We start from the raw sequence: 25,464 nt of genomic DNA on the forward strand, positions 1-25,464 counted from the left end.
TAAAATGTTTAAGTGAGAAGATAAACATAATTAGTTATTACTAAAAAAATTGTAATATAATGTTTATGATTATATGTTACTGTTTTTTTAAAGTGATCACTGTTGCAACCAGGGGCGTGCATTGATTTTCTAGCAAGGTAAACCCTGTGGATGTAACTATTCGTCGTTGATCTTTAAAATATGCAAAGATTGCTTACCGTAGGTATCTAGTGTGATAGAAAATTTTATCAGTGGGTGTTCAATAGAAGTTTGATTATTAAATAACGGAACCAAATTAAACTAAATCAACTTAACACTTGTGATATATTTATTTCGGTTTATACCGAGGTAGGCACTGCCTTATTGCCTATATGATATGCACGCCCCTGGTTGCAACACCAGAAGAGTCACAGAAGCGTCGCCAGCCTTTTGTTTGTTTGAATGTACGCAATTTTTGTAGTTAGATGCCGTATCATACAATAAACAGCGGCCATGGAAGACCATTCCACAGTTTGGTTGTACGTAGTAAAAGTTCCATGACAACCGTACTATAGATCTAGACTATCACATTCAGATAGTAAGGATGATATTCAAGTTAGTGGTGTGTGGTGCGAAGTTGGATTTCGACATCAAGAACCAGTTGAAACAGTAGAAGACACACAACCAAGTCTCATATTTATATTTCTTGATTTAAATCAGGTTGGTAACATGTCCGTCCAGTGACACAAAATAAATAAACCCTATTTTAAAACTCAATCCGGTGACTTCGCGCATTCAAGACAGACCAGTTGACGAACCGGCCCGTTTATGAGCCACCACGCCATGAAAGCCAGTCCAGAGTGACTGGCTTTTGTCTAGACTAGAAGCCTTAATGATTTTTTACACTGTACAGTAGAACTTTAAGTCGATTCCATCTACATGTACCCAGTAACAGGGTCCGAAATTCCGTAATAGCAGTTACACTGCAATCACTACCATCATATAAAGTAGCCTTAAATGTAGGTGGCATTAATCCGCGCATATTCAAATTCAAATATTTTTATGCAAAATAGGTCGATGTAACATATGATGACATATTCAAAAGTCTACAATTACCACCCATTCCAAAATGAATGCCTCAGACATGAGAAGAATGAGCGCAAAAAATTCAGCGGGCTTCTTTATCAAAAAAATTTGTTATCAAAGTAATATTGTACAATTAATAGCCTGAGGGCGGTCGCTCCATTCCCAATCTGTGGTATCATTGAGAAAGTAATTTATGTTATAGTAACCTTACGTGGCAATCTTAACACCTGATGATGTCTGATTCCGTGTTCTTTATTCAAATAAATCAAATAAACACCAAACAACACGGTACTTACGCTGACTCCTGTCGCTCGCAACTCTAAAGCGGCTTCAACAAATGCCGGCAGAATTTGTTCCCACTGAACTTTAAACGGCGCCACTAATAAAACCCACGTCGATAAATCTGATAAAAAAAGTAAAAATTGGATAATCATTATTGTTTTTGTTTTAATGTATATAAGGGACGTAACGAGCAGGAGGTTCAGCTGATGGTAATTAATACGCACTGCCCATTACAATGCAGTGCCGCTCAGAATTCTTGAAAAACTCCAAAAATTCTGAGCGGCACTATAACTGCTCTGGTCACCTTGAGACATAAGATGTTAAGTCTCATTTGCCCAGTAATTTCACTGGCTACGGAGCCCTTCAGGCCGAAACACAGTAATGCTTACACATTACTGCTTCATGACAGAAATAGTCGCCGTTTAAGTACCCATAATCTAGCCGGCATCCTGTGCAAAGGAGCCTCCCACTGGTTTGACTACTAATTTGATTCAATAAATACCTAAGCTAGTATAATCCCCGCGTGTTGGAACGCTATCATATTAAAGTCTGCGTGACGTCAGCAAACAGTTGTCAGTTCGTAAATGCTACCTTTGACAAGAGGTTATTCTGATGTCATTAATATGGCAGCATGTTACCTTATTGCGCGGAAAAAAATGATCACACATTTAGGTACCTATTTAAAAAAAACTATTGAAAACGTGATTCATTTGTACTTCACGAATATTTATTTATGTATTTGGGAACAAATACAGATACATCCTTATACATAAAGTAGATATATTATAGAAATAGGGAACACAACGATGTCACCTTCAACAGTTTCACGTCAAATTTCTAACTTACTCTGTTTGTGTAAGGATTCGTTTTATTCTGAGTTTGTAAGTTTTAGAGGAGCACGAAAACAAATCTACATCATCAAACCTAAAGTACGTAGGTATACCAAGTATTTGTCCTGGTGTTTGAGAGATGATATAAAATTTTAGAGCGTAAAGCAAGGGTTGGTATTTGAAAATCTCTTAAATGAAGTAGCTCTGAGGGTATAATTTCACACTTACATATTTTTCTCAAAGTGAGTGATTCAATTAAACTGCGTCGCTGGCTTAGTGAAAGAATATTAAATTGTTCAAATAGGTATATTACTAGGCGCTTGGAAGTAAAGTACTCTTTAATTTAATAAAATATCCGACAAAATCTATTCGTTACGAAATTATAAGGATAACACTGTATAAAATTGTTAAGCAAACTTATTAGTTTGCTATTATTATAACAATAAGTTTTTTATACTATCTTGTAAGATTCATTTCGGGTAAAAAGTCTAACAGAAATCATTACGGCATTTGTTTTAAATACATTAATATATATCATACTAGCTGGCCCCAAAGACGTTCTGTAGATAATAAAAAAAATACTGTGTTATTCGAATTTGTCAATAATATTTCAAAAAATCAATTCGTAAAAGAATGCTCACTGTTTTTTTAATGAAATTGTTTCACAGCGGAACTGTCAAACCATGCGTCACTAAATTCTCTCATAGAAAATATGTCCATACAAAACAAATATTGAAAATATAAAAAATAATGGGTCCCAAATCGAAATAAAAACTATCCCATCTCTCAAGTTGCACCAAACTGCATCCATGAAGTAATCCCCATTAAAATCCGTTCATTAGTTTAGGATTCCATCGCGGACAAACAACGTGTCACGTAATCTAAAAAATAGAATTCTCGTGTCACGGTGTGCGGGACCGTACTCCTCCGAAACGGCTTGACCGATTCTCATGAAATTTGGAGTGCATATTGGGTAGGTCTGAGAATCGGACAACATTTATTTTTCATCCCCCTAAATGTTAAGGGTGGTACACGAATTTTCTTTTTAATTTTCTTGACATTTTTTTTTCAAATTTGTTTGATTATGAGTCAACATTAAAAAATACATACAACTTCAAATTTTCACCCATCTACGATCAACAGTTACGTTTGCTGGGTCAGCTATCTTAATATATATAAATCTCGTGTCACAATGTTTGTCCTCAATGGACTCCTAAACTAATGAACGGATTTTAATGGGGATTATTTCATGGAGTGCAGTTTGGTCCAACTTGAGAGATAGGATAGTTTTTATTTCGATTTGGGACCCATAAATATTTTTATTTTCAATATTTGTTTTGTATGGACATATTTTCTATGGGAGAATTCAGTGACGCACGGTTTGACAGTTCTGCTGTGAAACAATTTCATTTTAACAACAGGGAGCATTTTTTACGAAATAATTCTTGATGTTTTGAAATATTATTGGCAAATTCCTATAAAATAGTATTTTTTTATTATTATTATCTACAGAACAACGTCTGTCTGGGCAGCTAGTAATATATATAAATTACGTGACACGTTGTTTCTCCGCGATGGCCTCCTAAACTAATGAACGGATTTTAATGTGGATTACTTCATGGAGTGCAGTTTAGTCCTACGTGAGAGATAGGAAAGTTTTTATTTCGATTTGAGACCTATACTAGCTGACCCGACAGACGTTGTTCTGTTCATAATAAAAAAAAACTCTTGCGGATGGAATTTTGGAAAGCCCGTTCTTAGCTGACCTCTACTCAGTGAAAAGAATACTCCTACCAAATTTCAAGTCTTTAGCTCTAATGGTTCAAGAGATATCGTGATGAGTGACTGTATACTTGGAAATCTCTTATATATATACAGATTATTGACAAATACATAAAAAAACAGTATTTTTTTTATTATGCACAGAACAACGTCTGTCGGGTCCGCTAGTTTATATATATTATTAAGATTAGCTTTATTTTACTAAATATATCATAATTATTATTAAACTGCAAATTAGTTGAATACACAGGTGTTAACACTGTTTTAAATATATTAATTTATTGTTTTGTATACAGCTCTTTATTATAATAATTTACTTGTTATTTCAGTTGTTTTTTGACCTTTACTTTGTACTTGACTTTGACTATGTAATCGATAATATTTTATTTATTGTATTTACCTTAAGTAATATACATCCAGAATCAAGATAGAGTATCCTGCTGCTAGACAACCAAAGAAAACAGGCCAGGTTTATTACTTTGGTGTCCGTGACAGAGCTAAATCTTACACTCGCGATTTGTATGTCACTTTGTGTTAGTGTACACGTAGAATACACGCAGTATTGCACAAAACAGAGGTTAACTGTCAACCTCAATTATTTTTAACGTTTTCACAGCTGTCACTGTCTATCTAGAGTCTAGACGTTTAAATGACGTAAAGAACCTGAGACCTATTTATATAGAATTAGTATAAATAGCATTAATTGTGAGTTTCTTGCAGACTCTACATAATAGTTATTTAAGCAACTGTTGTGTAATAACTCATGTGATACTATTATCCATTATAAACACACATTCGTGTTCCTAATTATTAACAGTTGCATGCAAGACTTTATCTACACACATAATAAGAATCCTCTATAAAAGATTCTGAAACAGTTGGCTTGCTGCTAACATTAAAAAGGCCAGTCCTCGTTACCATTACATCATCCAAACGAGTGTTGTAATGTTGTTCTGAATTTCATTACAACACTCGTTTGGATGATGTATTGGTTATTAGGATATTAGGTGTTTTAATGTTGGCAATAAGCTAACTGTTTCAGAATCTTTAATAGAGGATTTAAAGCATGGGTAGATAAAATGGTTTACCAATCAGTGCTAGATTTAAAAGTATAGAAACAGTATTTGTAATTAATTCGGAGTTTTACGGTGCTTTCTTTAATTAAGGCGAGCTAAGAACTGACCAACCTCCGTCGAGTATTTTACTGAAGTCCGAAGTGGAGAGTGTGTGCAGGTTGTATGCGCGTGCGCAGATCCGTATCAAGTTCGATGAAGGCTGCGAGAACAGTCTCTGGTAGGCGCCGCCCGGCTTCACGATGCCCCACGCGGGCGCCTTGTCCACTTGCAACGAGCTGCACAACTCCGATAGCTTGTCGCAGCTTATTTCCACTGTAATTAACAATTTTTATGTTTTCATAGTAACCTTCACTTCTAGGATTGATACACAAATAAAATTAGAACACAAAATTTTTATGAACGATGAGGGACTCGAACCCACGACATCCCGCTTTCCGTGCGTGTGATCTTCCAACTGAGCTAACCGTTTGAGTGACGCATCGTCATAATATCTTGTATGCTTTGTTTAAGTCTCACACTGTAAGTTACATTTAATGTTTTCTCTTTTTTCAAAAGTATGTACTTACTATTATTTAAAAAGCATTAAAGGTATTTATTTTCTCAAAATTGATTCATTTTGAATTCTTTTTGATGTCACTTCCAACACTACTACCGCTTCTGAAACAAATGGCGCTCTGAGAGAGAAGAAGCGGCGCAAGAAGCTCTCCCAGCATTTTGCAATCTTTTAAATAAAATATACAATATTGTACTGTCATTCTTATTGCTATAAAATAATTACCTACAATCTAGTCCCAGGCTGTCCGATCACTTAGATATTCAGCTGTGGACTAGTAGGATTTACGACACAGCCATTTTTTAATAAATCATTTAAATTTATTTATAGATCCTAATGCCTGAACGGTGGCCTTTTTTAATGATAATAAGGGTCGACACGAGCAAGACGTTCAGCTGATAGTAATTGATACACCTGCCCATTACAATGCAGTGCCGCTCAGGATTCATGCAATACCCATAAATACTGAGCGGCACTTGAACTGCGATGTCTAGTCTCATTTGCCCAGTAATTTCACTAGCTACGGCGGCCTCCGGAGCGAAAGACAGTAACGCTTACACATTACTGCTTCACGGCAGAAACAGGCACACAATCTAGCCGGCATCCTGTGCAAAGGAACCTCCCACTGGCAGTTTTTTATAAAAGTGTATACATTTACCCTTAAAACTATTATGTATCTTATGAAGCCTACTAGAATTAGGTACAAGCAACCTCGGTAATTGTTTTTTTTTTATTAATCGTAAGTAAATACCAAATCTCATTTCTGGCAGCGCGGCAACAGTTTGGTACATGGCTAGCTTATCACGGGCCCGCGCTGAGAAATACAACACCCACGCGTTCTCGCTCTCGTCATTACGTAAACGATTTCGCAGTTCCTAGAAATATATTAGATTGACACACTTTTACACAAATTATCTTGCTCCATATGCATAGCCTGTGCTATGAGTTGCAAGACAACGATAAATTTAATACAATATACTTAACAATTTATGTTTTTTTTTATATATATATAAAATTTGAAAACAAAATTTTATGCGTTCATAAAATTTATCCGCATCGTTATGCGGGACTCGAACTCACGACCTCTCGCGTTCCGTGCATGTGCTCTTCCAACTGAGCTAACCGTTCGAGTGACGTATCGTATTAAATTTATCGTTGTCTTGCATATACTTACTTTAATATATGGAAACACATATAAACATCTATATGACTTGGAAACAATCATCCATATTCATCATATAACTGTTTGCACGTACCGGGAGTCGAACCCGGGACTTCTAGCTCTATGGATAGTCATAATATCAATAAATATTAAATTGTACTACACGGCCACATTATCTCTGGACCTCGTTGGAACGTGAAGATCTCTCCCGTTCCCCCTTTCACCCCCTCGCGCTCGTCCTGTTGCGTCAGTACGGTTTGCAATTTCATTACCGTTAGGTACATGTCGTGATATTTTTGTGCGAATACTGCTTTTTGAACTTTTCATTGATACATTTTGACTTTTTTTAATAGTTCTGTAGCTTCTGTTGTTCTGTGTGGCTATAATAGTACTTGCAGAAAAATAAAATATACTTTTTGAAGTGAAACTTCTTTAGAATCGTTGTGATTTCAAACCGGATACAACGGAAGAAACGACAGGTAAGAGACACAAATACAAAAATGTGTAGGATGAAGCCGGCAAAGAATGAGACAGAAATAGGCTATTGAAGTGAAAACTTCTTTATCATCGTTGTGATTTGAAAGTCGATGAAACAAAAAGCGACAGTAAAAAGAGCAGCCACATCAATTCAGAATATTTAAAATGGGAGATAATGAGATAGGAAGCATAATACAATGTTTTGGTACCAGGCGATCATAGTTAAAGAAGAGATTGTCTTAAGTATGGCGCGAGTATACCTTAATATATTCTGACTCCAAGCGCACGACGTATTACTACATAGGAGAACATATTATTATATATATTAGTGGTGGTAGGAATGTCTTTCATAGCGGTTGAAATCATGTGTCATCCTAGCAACACGTACCAGGAATTCATAATCAGTTTAGAGGTTCATGCACCATGCAGGTTTCACTTCTGACATGTGTACTTTGTACGCACGAAATGTTTTTTTTATTTAACCCAGATTATTTCATTGACTTTTCATCATTATAGTACCTAATAATAATCAGCATCAGAAAAAATTAACCATTGTTTATTTATTATTAATAATAGCCTAGTGATGCTTTTTTTGCACACCGTAACAAAGCGACGATGTGACGTCATAGTCCAGAGATAATGTAACGTAACCGGGAAGTACATACAATCAGTAAATAGTGGTCTCGTCTTGCTTTCTAGATAATCTTCTTTCATAGATAAGAAAATTCGAATTTTGTTTTAAAAATTTGTGAATTTTCCTTTTATTTATTTATTAATTTACAATTAGTTACAATTACAGATAACAGGATAAAACTATCATCTAATAACAAGTACAGCATATTTTTTTGTGATCCTGAGATCCAATAAAAAATTGTACACATCATTCACCAAATACAGTAAAAAAAAATAAGTGGACACAACAGAAATGACATAATAAAGAGTATTTTAAAACAAGTGTATATTTGTAAGGAATATATCAAAATCAGCACACACTTCATTAAGGCGCGGTCATATCTCAATATCGACAAAAATTTGTTTCTTAGGGAGTCGATTACAACATAACGCAATGAAAATATTCCGACGCAAAAAATACAGTGCACAAAGAAGCATTTAAGGATAATTTTTAACCGAATAGAATATTTATATTATATAATTTGAAATATCCAATAAAAAATTTGGATGTTGCTTCCCAAAAATAAACTTTGGAGTCCAAAATCTCCGAATTTAAGCGATAACAATATTCTTTTTTTACAGAATTGAATAGAATTAGTACTTTTCTAAAAGTTAAACCGAACAATTTTTCAATTTATTAAGTAAATTTTGAATAAACAAAAGAAAACCAGTAAAATAAATGCCCATTTGCAGCTTAGCCACATGGTCAACACAAATAATGTAGAGTTGGTTGTAGCGTTTACAATCCTAGTCAGCCAAGGTCAGTCAGTTCAAGGCGCGGGCCTTAAATTCTCATAATCGGGTTCTTATGCGATACGTTATTATTTGAGGAATTCATCGAAAATAGGCATGGAATACACACAGATCGAGGTGGCACTTTAAAGTTTATCAAACTTAATAGACGACTATTCATAACACCATTCGCAATGTTATGTAACGGCTGTTCGCAACATTCAGTCAATCTCCAGTTGTGGCCTACTTGAGATAAAAATCGTAACTATCGTTGACTTTTCTGTCCCAATAAACTTATCGACGGTAACTCGACTTATCCATACACGCTGTCCACGGACGGACGTATAGATTACCAGCGATAGAAGTTTGTAAGGAAATTGCAATTCACGCGTCCCAATATAAGGCGATAAGAATGACTTATCGGGTATACAGATTATTGACAGCTAATTACTGATAGTAGAAGTTAGTAATTTATCTGTATCTGTATATAGTATATTGGGAACGTCGTAAGACGCACATATCAGATATCCATCTTAATTTTAAAAACCTACCTGAAACTGTTTCTTTCCGATTTGCTCAATGCCTGGTAGGTTTCTAACGATACTTTTGAGCAGAGTTTGTTCATCCGTTGTATCAATATCAAAAGTATTGTCATAATACTTCAACGCAGCTTTCATATTCGGGTCCTTCACCAAGCTTCTTAATACCTTCTCATTAGTGACACATACATTTGCTACGCGTTTCTGTAAATAAACATTTACAAAATCCATGTCAGTGGGTTTTTAAAGAATATTTATAACTCGATATCATTGACAGGTGTCCCATGGGAATAATTCTCATGCAATAAACAGTCACTCTAAATAGACAATAAAATAAATTAGGGTCAAAACTGTCTAACAGCTTGGTCCGTTAATTTTACATAATATTTATAATAGGAGAAACTATTTGACATTTGAGTGTGTCTGTTGCATCATTTTACATTTTACATATTATATTGTAAATTGAAATGATTTGTAAATCGATGTACTTAAATGTAAATCTTGATATAAAAGAGTTGCAATGAGTTTCTCGCTACTTCTTCTCATTAGCTCAACCCTTTACGAAGTAGCGGTAGATTCAATAAGAAAAGTATTTTATTTTATTTTTGACATTCATAAGTGTCATTTCCGTGACCTGCGTGAATAAACTGATTTTGATTTGATTTGAAATAAAAGATATAATTTAAAAAAATTGTCTATGTATTGTCATATAAGTACGTTAAAATGTTGTCTATATTTATATGGTGACTTTATTTAACGTAGAGTCGTATAAGTTACGGTGTTCCAACAAAAACACTTTTATGAAATTATAAAACTTCAACTTTATGATCCAGAAACAGCTTAAGGCGCGGTCAAACCTCAATATCCACAAAATTTCGTTCCTTAGAGAATCGATAACAAGGTGACGCAATGAAAATATTCCGACGAAAAAATACAGTACAAACAGAAGGACTTAAAGAAAAATTTGAACCGAATAGAATATTTATATATAATTTGAAATATCCAATAAAAAATATGGAAGTTGCTTCCAAAAAATAACTTTGGAGTTAAAAATCTTTGAATTTTCAGCGATAACAACATTCTTTTTTTTTTAAAAAAAGAATGTCTTTTTCTAAAACCGAACAATTATTCAATTTATTATGTTTATTTTGAATAAATAAAAGAATACCAGTAAAATAAATGCCCATTTGCAGCTTAGCCACATGATCAACACAAATATTGTACTATTTATTGGTTGTAGCGTTTACAATCCTAGTCAGTCCGCGCCTTAACATCCATTATTAACCTCGCTTAAAGTTTTCACATCTGTCGTGCGGTGAATGGATAAACCGTATTAGTAATTAGAGTTAAGATTGTAAAAATTTATTGGGGTAAATTTTTAGGGAAAACTATAGATATTTTTCCTACCACTAAGGCTGAGATAAGCGAACTCAGTTGAGTAAAAGTCCGTTTTTATAAATACCGCTTTGAGTACGCGCTAAGCTTAACCTTAACTTGCCCTTAAGTCCACCATAACGACGACTTAGGAAAAACTCAGACTATAAGCCGAATAAAAAGATCAACAATTTCTTGCGTCATCACAACAGTTGTTGTTCGACGTTTTAAAATTCCCGTATAATAAATACACTGTCTGTTGTCACCCATCACTGTCACGCATCTAAAAATGCTTTCCGTTTTTCATACAATCATTCATCTATTTCCACTTGATACAATAAAACTAATAATCAATTAAATTTTGGACACTGTTTTAATTTAGAAAGAAGAAAAGAAAAAATGTTTATTGACGTCATTATACATTCTGATAATAGTTCTTAAAGTTATACTAATCTAATTATGATCTAATGACGCCAATGGGCCCCCAACTCAGCATAGTTGTGGTTTCGAAAGAATCCACAACGCTGGTCTTCCGTGGAAACCCAGAGACCGCTACTAACACACAGTCCTGTCACACAAAGTTGTACAAACTATTAATTCTCTATGAGCACAAAGCACAAAAAATAGTGAAACTCTGATCTAAAATAAAAACTTACAACAAATAAAAACAATTAAACTTGATTTAAACTTGCCATTACAAAACAAACAAATTTTTTTAAATATAAATTAAATTGATTTTTGGACATTAAGTAAATTATACTTACTAAAGTTGTAAAAGTTTGCTTAATAATAATCGACAATGTAGGTTCTGTGTATAATGAATATTTTGCATGCTTGACCCTTTCATTGGGCTGTCTTTTAGCTTAAGCTCAGCATAACCTCAGCTGTCAAATGACTATAAATAAAGCGCTAAACTCACACTCAGCTGAGTTTTACGTAAGTGAAGTCTGAGCAAAGTCTGAAGTTGTCTAAAGAATATCAGCAAACTCACCAGCTTATAAGCGATTCGGAGAAGAGCATTCTTGTCGACACTGGACTCAAGAACATACACTGTGGGCATGCGGCTTGCTTTTACAACTGTCCACTTTGGCACATCTACTATATCACTGAGATAGGACAGAACAAACTCTTCCAAACTTTTGAATGTACGGTCACCGCGGTATTGGGTGCTTGTGTCTTTTCTTCCCTGTTGATGATAAATATAATATTAATAATAATATAATATTGACACACCTTTACACAAATTATCTTGCCCCAAATTAAGCATATAGCCTGTGTTATGGGTTACAAGACAACGATATACTTAATACAATATACTTACTTAAACATACAAAAATACATACACATAAACATACATAAATACATGTAAACATCCATGACTCGGAAACAAACATCAATATTCATCATATAAATGCTTGCACCTACCGGGATTCGAAACCCGGGACCTCTAGCTTAGTAGGTAGGATCGCTAACCACTCGGCTTTACAGGTCGTCAAAATCAATAGATAAAGTAAAATACATATCTTTATTTGGCGCCAATATTTAACATAACCTACAGGGAAACAAAAAAATATAACTAACAAAAATCAACAAAATAATTGCATATTTTTATACAATCAAATTAATCTAACGCTAGTTACAATAATTGTTATTATTGGAATCGGTGTCCTCCCGCCGCGGCCCCACCCCCGCCTCTCGCCTTGTCACGTTGCGCGTGCGACACAAGCACATCTCACCTACAACTATGTATATAGTTATAACCTACTTTGGCTGACACCGACTGTTGTGTGTTACTGCAAATCGTTAAAGAGTTCCATGGATCATCATATTCGACTACGACAATTACTTGACCATAAAGACGTTACGGTAGGTGACTCAAATATCCAGATAGAATAAAAAAGATTCGGCCAAGTATCGTTTAATTGCTCCTAAGAATTGAAGAGTTCCGTTGCTTTGTCATGGATCCCATAATCAGAGCCTTACCAAACTCACACCAAACATTTGAAGTTAAAGCCTTTCCAATAAAAAAAGTTTATCGAAATCGGTTAATTTGTCGGGCACATACTTATAGCAAATTTAAGACTTTTATGGTTTCCTCATGGATGCCATTGTCACCACACGGGAAGCACCATCTTTAAAAAAAAAACAGAATTATCAAAATCGGTTCACCCAGTTGAAAATTCTGAGGTAACAAACATAAAATATACCGACGAATTCAGAACCTCCTTTTTTGAAGTCGGTTAAAAATAATAAAGTTATACAAATATAGACTAATTTAACAAAAATCAAGTAGTAAAACCGATTATAAGGCTAATTCTTGTTCTACATAATAAAGGTGCAGTCTTTTGTTTTGCTACGCAATATAATACTTGGATACCTAAGAATGAATTTGATTAGCTAACTTCAGAAGTAAGAGCAGAGAATAAGTGTATCTAAATTTAGTAGTGAATTAATAATAAACTATTGTCGAGAATAGGCATAATTGTATGATGAATCGCAATTCTTGCACACACACTTGCAGGGCGTTGGTACAAAACAGAACCAATTAAATTTCTCAACCAAAATAATTCTAAAACAACAACCATTATAAAAATTGATGCTTAAAAAGAACTACAACATGGAATTGCCGCCGTAGTTTATATTTTTTTTTAAATATTTCGTATGTCGAGGGGTGTTGGCGTGAGGTATCAACGAATAGTATAGTGTAGCTACAAAATTTCTTTTGCAATTCGGATAGTCGCGAATCGTATAATCTGTGGTTACTCAGCATAGTTGACCCCGAATGACCTATTTCATAATAAATAGTCCCGGCATGTTTTAATATCTGCGTCATTAACACACATTCAATTGTTATCACAGACAGTTATCATGTCCATAAGCATGTTCTTAAAAAAATATTAGATAATCGTTATTATACTGTCATTTTGTACACTAATTAAATTTGAAATTAAAATTTATGAACGTTGCGGGACACGAACCCGCAACAACCTCTCGCGTTCCGTGCGAGCGCTTCCACTGAGCCAACCGTTCGATATCTTGTTCAACTCTCAGGTTGTGGCTTCATCTACAGGATCTACTTTACAGTTGATAACCTGCTCAATCCCACTATTTGCATATTAGGAAATTGACTTGAGATGTCGCTCTTATTAATCTAAACAATATTTTTAAATTGATAACAATCACTTCTAGGATTAATACACAAATAACATTTGAAAAACAAAATTTTATGAACGATGCGGGACTCGAACCCACGACCTCCGGCGTTCAGTGCCGGTGCTCTAACCAACTGAGCCAACCGCTCGAGTAACGTATCGTTCTAAAATCTTGTATGTCTTGTTCAGCTCTCAGGTTGTGGCTTCATCTACAGGATCTACTTAACAGTTGATAACCTGCTAAACCCCATTATTTGCATATTAGGAAATTGACTTGAGATTTCGCTCTTTCAAATGGTATTTTGTTTGTTTGTACCGGCAAAATTCTTGAAGATCAATCAATATGGCTGAAAGATGAACATAAAATGTATGAAACTAATATATAAAACAGTAACTCACATTTGTATAGAAGTATAATGTTGGATAACTGTGTATTTCCTTGACATGGTAGCAAAATGAATTGTAGTATTTACAATTTACAGCACCCACTTTAACCTGGTAATAGAAAAAACATTATAATATTTAGATCCTTATTTTGAATTTTACCTACAATATTCTATTTATAATGACATGTCTGGTTTTTTTTACGAAAATAAGGGACGTGACAAGCAGAACGTTCAGCTGATGTTAATAGATACGCCTTGCCAATACAATGAAGGGCCGCTGAAGATTCTTGAAAAACCCGATTTCTGAGCTGTACTACAATTCCGCTCGTCACCTTGAGACAAAAGATGTTAAGACACATATGCCCAGTAATTTCACAAGCTACGGCGTCCTTCAGACTGAAACATAACAATGTTTACACATTACTACTTCACGGCACAAAATTGGCGCCATTGTGGTACCCATAATCTAGCCGGCATCCGGTGCAATGGAGCCTCCCACTGGTATAATACAACAACAATGGTTCACAATAGTTCACACACATCCAAACCAAGTTAATACTTAACAGATATCTTAAGACTTAAAACACCCTCAACCATGGTTGGAGGATTGCTAGGAAGATGGATATGGCAAAGGACTGTTAGTGGATAGAAATATGTTCTGATACTTGACCATTATAATGTAGTGCCAAACAGATGCTTGAAAAACCCAAACCTTAAGTGGTTAAAAGGAGGCGCCTTTCTCTGTTTTTTTTTTGTTTGTTAATGAAAATAAGGGACAAGACGAGCAAGACGTTCAGCTGATGGTAATTCATACGCCCTGCCCATTACACAGCAGTGCCGCGCAGGATTCTTGAAAAACCCCAATAATTCACTACAACTGCCCTCGTCACCTTGAGACATAAGATGTTAAGTCTCATTTGCCCAGTAATTTCACTAGCTATGGCGCCCTTCAGACCGAAACACAGTAATGCTAACACATTCCTGTTTCACGGCAGAAAAAGGCGCGGTGTGGTACCCCTAATCTAGCCGGCTTCCTGTGCAAAGGAGCCTCCCACTGGTAGATTGATGTAATACTCACAATGCCTGCATACACCTCAGCTAATTTTTTCCAATGTTCCGCTAAATTTTGACAAGGCGGACAGAATGGTGAATAGAAATTGACAAAATGGAGCTCTTCGGTAAAAAAGTTATCTGAAAAAGACGAATACAATATAATAATAGTATTCTATTAAACAGCTGTTGTATAATAAGGGTCAATAATGTATGTGGCGTGTGTAGCGATGAGAGCTAGCGTTTTTTGATCTAGTTATACAGTGTGTTTTTTTTAAGTGGGACAGTATGGGGAAATCCTAAAGTATAAGAGATACAGGGAAAACTGTCTTAGGAAACATTAGGTACTTTTTTGTGAAAAAAAAAATTGGTATAGTCAAAATTTTGGTCAAGTGTGAGTTGTCCCTAAAAATGATTATTTTTGATGAAATTTTTTTTTTGACGCACATCTACTCAGTTTCATGAGGGGATCATTTTATTGTATGGGAAGAAAAAAATCGGGACAGCAGAAGTTAGTCAAATTTAAGAAAATCGTTTTCATTATTACAACTCGTGTAAATTGCCTACCACTGCCCACTGCAAGGTTTTTATTAAAAACAATATTGCCTATTCCAGTTTTACATTTGAATTTGGAACTTCTTGAAACAAACAGTATTTCACTTGATATTTCATTGTTTAAAGTTAACATTATGTTAAGTTGTCATGGAATTATCAAACTCGCATAAAGTAAATTTAATTGAAGCGTATTTTGTAAATTATCGTAGCTCTGTGAATGCGTTACAGTGGTATCGGGAACGTTATCCGGACCGCGATCAACCGAACCGTAAAATTTGTGACAAACTGGTGAAAAATTTAAGAAAGGGAGGTTGTTTTACACTAAAACGGAAGAGACGAGCCACAATAATAAATGAATTTACAACTATCGCAATCTTAGAATATTTTGAAGCCTACTTCGATCATCTTGTACAAGCATTGCTTCCAGGAGACAGTGACCGGAGATTAGCATTTTGCCAGTGGTTTGTAGCATGCTCGATTAGAAACCTGTCTTTTCCAAGCCGGATTATTTGGACAGATGAATGCAATTTTTCAAACAATGGCATGTACAATAGAAAAAATAATCATTTTTGGGTACGTACAAACCCCTTCCGAACTACGGCAACCCATAACCAGGTCCGCTTTTCCTTTAATTGTAGGTGTGCACAATATTAGATAATAAAATCTTTGCCATTAAAATTTACCATGGAACATTGAATAGTCAAAAATATCAGAAAATATTAAACATGGCTGTGGATTTAGTAGATATGGCAATTCCATTAAATAATTTGAATAATATCATGTACCAACAAGACGGCGCCCCTGCCCACAATAGTATCGCTACTAAACAGTTTTTAAATGAACATTTTCTTGATCGCTGGATGGGCACAAATGGCCCTATTAAATGGCCACCACGTTCACCCGATTTAACACCGTTGGATTTTTTCATTTGGGGGTACCTTAAAGGTCGAATTTATGCAGATACTTACAACTCGGTACAAGAGTTAAAAGACGCAGTGCATTATCATTTGAAGAACATACATATAATGATCCCCTCATGAAAATGAGTAGATGTGCGTCAAAAAAAATTTCATCAAAATTAATCATTTTTAGGGACAACTCACACTTGACCAAAATTTTGACTATACCAATTTTTTTTTCACAAAAAAGTACCTAAGACAGTTTCCCTGTATCTCTTATACTTTAGGATTTCCCCATACTGTCCTACTTAAAAAAACACACTGTATAACATTGCATACAATAATTTTTCTATGATAATGTAATCTATCTATATATACATATAAAAATGAATTGCTGTTCGTTAGTCTCGCTAAAACTCGAGAACGGCTGGACCGATTTGGCAAATTTCGGTCTTGAATTATTTTTGGAAGTCCAGAGAAGGTTTAAAAGTTGAATAAATAGGAAAACGAGAATTCCGAGACTTAAATAAAAACAACAAATTTGTTTTCCCTTTGATTTGTCCATACATAATTTCTATGAGAGAATTTATTCACGCACGGTTTGACAGTTCTGCTGTGAAACAATTTCATTACGACAGCAGGGTACACATTTGACGAAGTAATTCTTGATGTTATGTTATATTATTGACAAATTCATAAAAAAACATTATTTTATTTATTATATACAGAACCACGTCTGTCGGGTCAACTATTTATAAATAAAAACAAAAATTCACAAGTTTTTAAATCAATAATACTAACATTACCAACCAATTTTATTCAACCACACTTACGGCCGTTCCCAATATTCAGTCTATATGTTACTTGAGATAAAAATCGTAACTATCGTTGACTTTTCTGTCCCAATAATCTTATCGACGGTAACTCACCTTATGCGTACACGCTGTCTGTCAATAGGACGACGTATAGCTTACCAGCGATAGAAGTTTGTATGGAAATTCAATTCACGCGTCCCATTATAAGGCGATAAGAATGACTTATCAGCTATATTGGGACAGCTTCAGATTATTGACAGCTAATTACTAACAGTAGAAGGTAGTAATGTATCTCTATCTGTAGATAGTATACTGGGAACGGCCATTAGTAAAAATAAAAAAATTATCTAGTCACAATAATAATAATCTGTCTCTTAATAAAGGCAGTGTAAAGGTACTCCAAATTTAAAACGTTTTCGGTGATACTACAAAAAAAAATTAAACATGGCTTGGACATATGTTTAAGCGACGTCTAAAGATTGATGCTAAACAACAGAAAGACAGATTTGTAATAAAACTTTTTTAAAACAATTGTTCAACATAACAATAACATGACTTTTACACTTGAGAGAACATTATACTGCGATTATTAATCAGACAGTAAGATCTATTCCCCATATTTTCACATAATTCCCATTTTATTTAACTCATCCTAAGGGGCTTAGCAGAAACCTCCAAGTGTGGGCGGGGGCGTCGCTCCGTAAAGAAGTGTTACCCACAATCTGAATGGAGCGACACTCACCACCCCGGTGCGTCCTGGTAACATTGGTCAGTGATTGATAGTTATTGTGCTGCGATTTTCACTAATGGCTAATGCAATGGCTGTCTTTTGCTGGCTGATGGCTAATATCTGCTCTACTCTTCCGGCGGTTAGTGGATGCCAACCGGAAGATCTTATAGCGTCCAGCTGCGTCCAGGCCTGCACAGTCGATCGCCGTACGCGGGGATGACGGAATCCTGGGGAGTTGAACGGGACAGGGGTCGGGGTTCAGTTACCCCTGTAACGCAATACGCTCCCTTTGGCCCTGATTTCACGCCAAACGGTAGCCCCGTGAGTAGGCGCCACGTGGGTAATGGTCTCGTGTCCCTGCAATTGCAGGGCCACAGGCGAGGTTCGGCTGGGATCGGTGTCCGGCCATGCTGACGGGGCAAGAATGGGTGGAGGACCTGGTGGAACGGATCGATCCACCAGCCACTCATCTCGAACTCCTGATGTCGCGCATGTGCATCACCCAGTGGGGCCTATACTCCCGACGCAGCCCTGATGGTCAAGTTGATCATCCCTAGCTGCGGGCTCCGTGGAGGGTGGGGAGCGGCGGGAATGAAACATACCCGGTTTAAACTATAGAAGCCAAACGATCCACAAAAAACCCCAATATGGAGGGAAACCAAAAGGGCCACAACTGGGCCCTTGGAGGAGAAATCCAAAAAGGTAACCCACACTTCCGGAGATTGTTCAGCATCTGCTGGCACACGGAATATACTGGCAAAAGTGCCACCAAAACAAAGGGAGGGTGCGACTCCGGTTAAACCCAGCCAACCGTCTATGGGCATGGATGCTGCCTCTGCAGTGTCCGTCCAAACAGTCGATAGATTGGAGGCAGGTTGGACCCTTGTTGAACGTAAGGGCCGAAAGCAAGTAAAACCCCTAGAGGGACTGAATCAATTGCAATCGGTACCCACACAGACCGTTCACCATCGGCCAAACAGGAGGCAGAGGAGAATAGCGGCCCGTCTGCGGAAAGCCAAAGATCCAAATTCTGGGCCCTCAGCACCTCCTGCTAAGCCTAAGGTACCTGAACCGCAACCTAGTACCTCTAGAGGTACTAGTGAAGCGAGGAAACAAACTGTACCCATCTTCAGGAAGGCCCACGACCACCAAGGGCCTTCCTCCAGCAAAACTGGTGCCGTAGTCCAGCCCGTTGTGTTGTCCAAACGCCCCCGTGTAGACGACTCAAAATCTCCAAGGGGAGACCACAAAAGGGCCAAGACTTTCGACAGGCCCAGACGTAACTCATACGCCGATGCCGCAAAGAACGACCTGATTGTAGCAATTACATCAGTTACAACAGGCCACATTGATGCCACGTCAGTAGAGCTGATCCAGAAGAAACTCGAGGAAAAACTCATGGTCGCCATGCTGGCTGCTTCAGGTGGGGATGGGCCAGCCTTTCTTGGCAAACCCGTCTATGACGGGGGAGTCCTAAAACTGTGGTGCGCGAATTCAAGTACTCTGGATTGGCTAAAAACTGCTGTCCAAGATATCAAACTATCAAACAACGATAACCTGACGGTCAAACATATATGGGAAGTGCCCAACCGCATAAGATGCGGCATCCTTCTGCCTGGTGTTTGGAAAGACACCAAAGCAATCGGCGGAATGCTCCGGTTTCAAAATTCTTGGGCCGAGGTAGATAGCTGGTTGCTACACGCACTTCACCAACATAATGACAATACCTTCATTATAATCAGTGTACCAGAGGAGAAAGTCCCTACAATGATGGAACACGAGCGCCGTCTATCTTTCATGCTGGGCTCGGTATACACAAAGTTCCAGGGACCGGGGGGAAAATTTTTTGAAGTCCCTCCCTCCAAGCCTACAAACCAGGAGGACTCTTCTGCTGAGAAAACAGATAATGAAGCTGCACAGTCAGAACCGATGGACGCTCAATTAGAGGACCCCACCACTACCGGTGCGCGCGTCTTGAATTCCCCCTCAGAGGAAGCGCTGGTCAACCTGATGGAGCTCGAAGACACACTGTCGGCGGGCTACAAGGATGACACTGTGTGCACCAAGGAGCTGGAAGAGCTGTACATCGGGGATGGCGAGGAGGTTCTGCTATCCTAAGATGACATCCCCTTCTCATAAGTGCAGCATCATACAAATAAACTTCCACCATAGTGAAACCGCAACGGCTCAACTCCGGAAATGGTTGGAGGTTAACCCTACAGCACTCGCTCTAATCCAGGAGCCATGGGTTAGACGAGGCCGCATATGTCAGCTCTCCAATATTGGAGGTAAGGTTATCCACTACTCAGGTCCAGAACACCCTAGGACCTGTATATACGTTTCAAACAACCTACAGGTGCATCCACTAACAGATTTTTGTTCCAGGGATATATGCACTATACAATTACTGGACAGGAATACAAATGAGCCACCGATGGTGATCGCCTCGGTGTACATGCCCGACGGTTCAGATCCACCACCGCATGAACTCGTGAGACTGGTGAACCACTGCGAGACCGCCAAATGCGAGATGTTAGTGGCTGCAGACTGCAACGCGCACCACCCGTTGTGGGGCATGCAGACACCAAACGAAAGAGGTAAGCAATTGGCTGAATATCTCTTTACTACTAACCTAGATATCATAAACACAGGGTCAGAACCCACTTTTATCAATAGGAGGAGCAGTACAATTATTGACATTACTCTGGCATCGGAAGGAATGTCTAATATTATATCCAACTGGCATGTGTCAAGAGAAGCATCCTGCTCAGACCACAGATGGATACTCTTCAACCTTGAGGTAAACACTATTAAATTATCTCCTCGAAGGAACCCCCGCAGAACGAACCTCGTCGAATACAAGTTGATGATGGAATCGCGTCTGAAAGAGGGGAAGAACCCAGAGAAGATATTTGGAGTTGAAAACATTGAAAAACAGGCAATAAGAATTAATGAAATCATGATTACCTGTTATCATTCTACATGCCCCCTCACCCTTGCCAACTCAGGCAAACCAAAATCCCAACCATGGTGGGGACTTGAATTGGAGAGACTTAGGAGGAAGGTGAGGAAACATTTAAACCGGGCAATGAACACAGGCCAACAAAGCGATTGGGAATGCTACAAAGACACTAAGTCTAAGTACAAAAAACGCATCAGATATAGAAAATCTGAAAGTTGGCGGAAATACTGCAACGGCATTGAATACCAAAACCAGGCAAACAGGGTAAGAAAAGTCCTTTCTAGTCAACCCAGACAAATTCCGGGTTCCCTGCGGAAACCTGATGGTACCTTCACTAAGTCACCTGAAGAGACGGAGCAAATCCTTATAGAAACACACTTCCCTGGCTGCAAAATCATGCAGAAAATAGAGTGGATGGATGAATACTCTTCTCCTGAAGAAAACGACTGGCGGATAGCCCACAAGGTGGTTACCATTGAGAAAACAAAATGGGCCATTAATATCTTTCACCCTTTTAAGTCAGCGGGGCCGGACGAAATATTTCCTGCTTTGTTACAATGGGGGGGAGAGACCCATCTAAACCTGCTGATTGACATATTCAGGGCGTGTCTAGCGCATGGATACATACCCCGAATATGGAGGGAGGTGAAAGTGATTTTCATACCAAAACCAGGTAAAAGTGACTACTCTAATGTTAGATCATTCAGACCCATTAGCCTTACCTCCTTCATCTTGAAAACTCTGGAAAGGCTATGCGAGAGAGAACTGAGGGAAAACTACCTTCGAAAAATACCCTTACACCCTAATCAACATGCGTATAGTCAAGGGAAAAGCACTGAATTTGCACTGCAAGCTGTAGTAAATGTAATAGAAGGTGCACTTTCAGAAAAGATCTTTTGCCTAGGAACCTTCATAGACATTGAAGGTGCCTTCGGCAAGACAAAATTCACCAAAATAAAGGATGCCCTACAACGCCATGGCCAACGTATGTACAACACTTAACACATGGATTGATAACATGCTGAAAAGTAGAGTCATATTACTTGCTGAAGGTGAGTCACAAAAAGCGATTGTTGCTAAAGGTTGCCCCCAAGGAGGTGTAATCTCGCCTCTTTTGTGGAACCTCGTTGTAAACGATCTGATTACCACCCTCAACCAAAACCTATACTATATATATAGGTTACGCAGATGATCTAACCATTTTAATATGCGGAAAGTTTGCTAATACAGTATGCGAAGTAACAAATGCAGCATTGAACATCGTGGAAAAATGGTGTAAAAACAACGACTTATCAGTTAATCCAACAAAAACGGAACTGATAATGTTTACTAACAAACGAGTTCTGGGAAACTACAAACTACCAAAACTGTTTGATACTGAACTCCAACTAACAAACGAGGTAAAGTATCTAGGAGTATTACTGGACAGTAAACTGAATTGGAGTGCCCATATAGAGGCGAAAATAAAAACGGCTACTTTATCTTTCTGGCAATGCCGTAGAATGGTAGCAAAGTCATGGGGTCTCGCCCCATATATCGTACTATGGCTTTACACAACGGTAATACGTCCCATGTTATGTTACGGCGCAATAGTCTGGTGGCCACGCACTAAACTTAAAACCACATGTAACAAACTACAACGTTTCCAAAGACTAGCCTGTATGGCCATTACAGGATGTATGCAAACTACACCTACTGCAGCTTTAGAAGCCATGCTGAATCTTCCAGCGCTACACCTATTCATAAAACAAGAGGCAGCCTCCGCTGCGGGATGGTTAAAAACACAAAATCTTTGGAAGACCAATAAATCTGCTTCTTCAGAGGTCCTAAATGAGGTGATTATAAAGGAACCACTGCTGCTGGCAGTAAGTGACAGGTCTCCAAAGCAATTTATTTTTGACAAGAAATATAAAATACAACTGCATGAAGAACCGAAAGAGTGTCGTAATGGAAAAGAGCTCTGGATCTTCACTGACGGCTCGAAAACAAGGTCTGGAACGGGTTACGGAGTGTTTTCTGAAGATCTAAACATAAACATAGCTGCAACACTTGGTGCTCATAATTCTGTTTTCCAAGCGGAATGCATGGGCATCATCGAAGCGGCTACGGCGACTCTGACACGTAAGGTAAAGGATTACTCCATCCGGATCCTTACGGACAGCAAATCAGTACTACAAGCCCTACAAAGCAATATTATCACCACAAAGCTTATATACAACTGTTACTGTTCCCTGACGGAAGTATGTGATAACAACAGTCGCGTAACTCTGCAGTGGATCAAGGGTCACAGTGGCTCCAGAGGTAATGATGCCGCTGACGAATTAGCAAGGAGGGGCTCAGAGATGATAGCCATTGGACCGGAACCAATAGTTCCTCTCCCCTCTGGTTGGCCCACATCAGTCATAAGGCAGCACACCAAGGAGCTACATAATAAATACTGGACGGAGATGAGTGGATGCAGACAAGCAAAAGAGGCTCTACCATGCATAGATCAGAGGCTCTCTCGGAAGCTGGTGAAACTCACACGATCAAGATTACGTAAGATAACTCATGTAATAACGCGTCACGGCCCCTTTAACAAACATCTGTTTAATATAGGTGTCACTGACAGTCCCCTGTGCAGGGCTTGCATGGAGACAGAAGAAACGGCCACACACCTCATCCTGGAGTGCTGCGGTGTGGCCACATACCGGGCCAAACACCTGGGGTCACCGAGGACTCTCCCCGAGGTCATGGGTGACATCAGAGGTTTGAGTAACTTCCTTGAGGAGTTGGGATGGCAAGATTAGCAACCCAAACCTATGACGCAAAATAGGCGCACAGCAGTCGTCGAGTTGCGGAAAGTAGCCCGTGAATACCTATACCTATATACCTAACTCATCCTAAACATCACAGTATTGCTCTTATTCATGACTAGCTGACCCGGCAAACATTGATTTGCCATATAAATTGTATTGATCTTTTCCTTGCTAGTTGATAAGAGACGGCGCTAGTTGTATTCATTAGTAACAATCACACTTCTTTTATATTTTGTATAATTCACTTTATTCACACTATAGTTTTATAAATTATAGCCTATTTGTTATTCTGGTGTGTAAGCTATATTATTGTAAAGTTTCATCAAAATCTATTCAGTAGATTTTGCGTTAAAGAAGTTCATACATACATCCAGACATACAAACATTCACATTTATAATATTAGTAGGATTTCAATTGCCAGGGCAACTGGGCCCTTTAGCTTATATAGATTTATATTTTCAACAACTTCATCCACAGTAGTTCTATAAATTTATGATTTTTTTTTTCAATATTTGTCATAACAGCATCTTTGTCTGCACTTCACTCTAATTGAACTAGAACAAAGAGCTATAAAAATTATACTTTTATAGCTCTAGCCATGCCATAGCTATGATGTCAAGCCTGAGACAGTAAACAAGAGTGATGATATCTAAAAAGGTTAACATACCAAAACTATTTGCAGTAATTGTGACTACATATGGATCGTCATAGTAGAGACCCTTCATAAACAAATTATTGTACTCAGACTGTGAGTGGTAGTCATACTTCCTGGTGTACGCTTGGTGAGATCCGTACAGGTTATATTTATGCCGTTTTTCTGGATCTTTGAGAGTTTCATAGGCCTCGGTAATTTTTAAAAAGGCATCCTGCTCAGTTTTATTCTAAAAATAAGAAAATTTATTATGAACTTAGGAAGTCCTAGATAAGTCCCTCATATCTTACATTTAATTTTACACAGTAGAAAGTTTAATACTATACTTATACTATATTAATATATATCACTATAATTAGTGAGAGTAATAATAATTAATAATATTGTGATAGAAAATTTATTGAAGTAGGCGTTACTTTACAGAAAATTAAAATTAACATAGATTCTTGACTTACATACATACATAGATGAAAATTATATAAATGAACAAAAATCTTATTTTGCAAATTGAAAAATGGAATATTTTTATCAAATTTATGTATTGTCATCGGTCCTTATCGGTAAAAATGACGACAGATCAATGTTTTTTTCAAAAATTGCAACATGGATGTGTATCTATGTGCATACATACACAATATAATTGGGGTTAAAGTATGAAATTGCCATTTTATTGTATTGGGTAGTTCTAAGTGGTATAGGGACTTCATGGTTTGAGATTTTTGAGTGAAACTTTTTTTCACATGATACCTATGTAGTTCTTCTTTTAAAAAATGTGCAATATTCGATTATCCACTTTCAGTTGTTTTTTTTTGAGCTTAGACAAGGAAGATGAATACTTTGAAAATTGGAGTGATTTTTGTATATGATGCGGAACAAACAGCTCGCAATATCAATGTTGCATTTGGAGAGTTGACTGGGGATTTTGGTTTAAACACTTTCAT

At 37.4% G+C, this 25,464-nt stretch overlaps 2 protein-coding genes and 1 non-coding gene across 3 annotated transcripts in view; all 3 read right to left on the reverse strand.

Annotated features, from left to right (window-relative positions):
• Window positions 1-25,464, reverse strand: part of LOC126971768 (dnaJ homolog subfamily C member 10-like) — a 43,020-nt gene that overhangs the window by 15,900 nt on the left and 1,656 nt on the right. Inside the window, exons 4-11 of the mRNA XM_050818166.1 lie at window positions 24,539-24,752; window positions 15,140-15,252; window positions 14,075-14,170; window positions 11,515-11,709; window positions 9,162-9,353; window positions 6,319-6,442; window positions 5,126-5,326; window positions 1,341-1,447 (exon numbers count right to left, since the gene is read on the reverse strand). Of these exons, the coding sequence (XP_050674123.1) occupies window positions 1,341-1,447; window positions 5,126-5,326; window positions 6,319-6,442; window positions 9,162-9,353; window positions 11,515-11,709; window positions 14,075-14,170; window positions 15,140-15,252; window positions 24,539-24,752 (1,242 nt within the window). The remainder of the gene's footprint in view (window positions 1-1,340; window positions 1,448-5,125; window positions 5,327-6,318; window positions 6,443-9,161; window positions 9,354-11,514; window positions 11,710-14,074; window positions 14,171-15,139; window positions 15,253-24,538; window positions 24,753-25,464) is intronic.
• The window catches only part of LOC126971772 (ATP-binding cassette sub-family G member 4), a 164,398-nt gene that overhangs the window by 11,699 nt on the left and 127,235 nt on the right, over window positions 1-25,464 (reverse strand). The window lies entirely within an intron of this gene.
• On the reverse strand, window positions 13,751-13,824 carry Trnas-uga (transfer RNA serine (anticodon UGA)). Its single transcript has one exon. It is a non-coding gene; the product is annotated as a tRNA-Ser (tRNA).

This window comes from Leptidea sinapis, chromosome 24 (assembly GCF_905404315.1).
Source record: "Leptidea sinapis chromosome 24, ilLepSina1.1, whole genome shotgun sequence".
Lineage (NCBI taxonomy): Eukaryota > Metazoa > Arthropoda > Insecta > Lepidoptera > Pieridae > Leptidea > Leptidea sinapis.